General features: G+C 31.3%; 1 protein-coding gene across 1 annotated transcript; it reads right to left on the bottom strand.

Moving 5' to 3' along the window:
• Window positions 1-574: 574 nt before the first annotated feature.
• Window positions 575-2021, bottom strand: LOC145618706 (uncharacterized). The gene is made up of 2 exons (XM_081673486.1): window positions 1860-2021; window positions 575-1508 (listed from the first exon to the last, which is right to left on the bottom strand). The coding sequence occupies exons 1-2, from the start codon at window positions 2001-2003 to the stop codon at window positions 792-794; spliced, it is 861 nt and encodes a 286-aa protein (XP_081529612.1). The 5' UTR covers window positions 2004-2021; the 3' UTR covers window positions 575-791.
• Between the last annotated feature and the right edge of the window lie 229 nt (window positions 2022-2250).

Here is a 2250-nt window from a genome sequence, read left to right as displayed (position 1 = left end):
CCCTATTGACACTATTTTCTCCATCATGGTACAGTACTTCACTGCCAATACAAGAAAAAAAAAACAAATTAAGTTAAGCTTCAATTTATTATTTGAATTATATAAATAAATATTTGAACAAAGTAAATTAATTTTTGAACAACGAAATTATTTTAGAAAACTTACTCTTTAGGACCTTCACTGAATGCATAATCAGATAAAGTTGCTTGCATTGCACTAACATTTTTGAACAAATCCACATATTTAATCATGAATGGGGATTTTAGGCAAGCTGGCAATTTTGTAACTTCTCTTCGTGGTCTTTTGTTTGCATCCACAACCTGTTTTGTTTTTGGTCTATTGTAACAATATAAAAGTATTGTTAGTTTTTTTGAACTATACGTTTATATAACTGAACTGTATGTGAATTGCTAATGAACTTCTATTGAATATATATGCTCTTATACAGTTACCCCTTTGATTTTTCAGAAACTTGTTTTTCTTTTCCTGCTTCTTCTTTAGATCTGTAGATTTGAACATACAACAAAGACATATGAGCATCTAATACAATTATTTGAACACAGAAAAATAATATAGTAAATATATCATTCAATAATTCATAAATACATATGTATTTGTACTTGTTCTGATTTCATCCAAAATATTTATGCTGACTTTTTCAGCTTCTATCCTAGTTGTCCAAAAAATTACAGATTCGTTACATTACTTCCAAAATATTTACATATGTTTTTCTTTTTCTTTACTACCCTACTGCCCAAAAAATTACACTTAGATGTTCAGATAGAATTACATTACCCTTGATAGTGAAAGTCCTTTGAAAGTGGGTTCCTCAAAATATCATCAAGTGTTGCATCATTGGTTTCAAATATATTGGTAAAGTCAGTGGGATCATCAAATATGTCTTCAAAAGGCACATCTGTTGACTTTCCAGGTGCATCAGCTGCTGCCATTTCAAAAGGCACCTCCTTTGCCTTTCCCTTTCCACCAATATCAGGCACTTTTTTCTCATGACCTTTCTCTCCTCTGCCTATGGTAAGTGTTAGGTCAAGAGTACTTTTCCCAACAACAGTACTCTCTTCCCCTTGATCTGCACTTTCCATAGAAAAAGGAGCAGTTGGTGTTGGAGGAGTTTGAAGTTCCAAATTAAAAGCACTTTCCATGTTATAATCCTCCCCCATCTTCTCTTTTGCTCTTTCTCTTCTTTTCTCCTTTTCTGTTTTTTTCTCAGCTTCTCTTCTTTCTGTTTCTTTTTTCTCAGCTTCCTTCTTCTCCAAATACTCTCTTTCAATCTGATCAATAGCCTTCAAGAAAGCCTCAGTTCCAAAGAAAGCCTCATCTTCACTCAAATTGGAAGCATCACTCATTCTTTTCCCAATAAGACCTTCAACACTTTTGATTATCATGTTGTTAGGGAACAGATTTTTCCCTAGCTTCAGCTTCTCAGACATTTTTGAAACACAAGTTCCCAAAGTCTTGACAATCTCCATCAAATCATCCATAAATTCCTCCTGTTTTCAATATAAAATCATTCACTTAAGTTTACAGTATTTTGAACATGCATTATAAGTTGATGAACATCAGAAATATAAAGAATGAATATGTAACTGATCTGATTATCAAGTATTAAAGCGTCCTTTATTATTTGAACTTTATACTAAATCATTTGAACATTTATCATAACAATCTGAACAATTATAAATAAAATTTGAACAGAAAAGTAAATGGACTTAATTTAAAGTATTCTTTAATGATGTTATGACTGATTTTATAATTCATTATAAGCTGACGAAAGCATTTGAACATGTTTCATAACAATCTGAACTACTGGAAAAGAATTTTGAACAGAAAATAAAATGAACCTTGGTTGGCAAATTCTCATATGATTCAGCACTTTCTTGTTGTTGAACTTTTGGTTGTTGCTGTCCAGGTATTTGTATTCTTTCTAGCACACTTCCCAATCCAAATGTAGACTTTCCCTCTAATTTCATTCTCTCTTGAATCATATCTCTATTCCAAGTTGAAATTATTGGGTATGTCCTTGGTTGCTCAATACCTCTTTTTTGCACTCGATCACAATACAACAACTGTGCCATGACAAAAGCATACCAAAACATTATTTCCATTACGAATTTTTAAAAAAATGAAACCAAGATATGCATTAACATCTTGAACAAACATAATTAAAAACCTTGAATTTGTAACATATTAATATATTGCATTAAAATTTTGAACACTCATAAGAAAAAACCT

This window comes from Chenopodium album, chromosome 26, assembly GCF_948465745.1.
Source record: "Chenopodium album chromosome 26, dcCheAlbu1.1, whole genome shotgun sequence".
NCBI classification, from domain to species: domain Eukaryota; kingdom Viridiplantae; phylum Streptophyta; class Magnoliopsida; order Caryophyllales; family Amaranthaceae; genus Chenopodium; species Chenopodium album.
This window is presented reverse-complemented; position numbering and strand designations above follow the sequence as displayed.

Excerpts from the sequence above, each read along its gene's own strand:
- LOC145618706 (XM_081673486.1), bottom strand. The coding sequence starts at position 2,003 with ATGATTCAAGAGAGAATGAAATTAGAGGGAAAGTCTACATTTGGATTG. Across the intron at positions 1,509-1,859 it reads ATGAGAATTTGCCAACCAAG|GAGGAATTTATGGATGATTT; the intron begins GTTCATTTTATT and ends TATTGAAAACAG.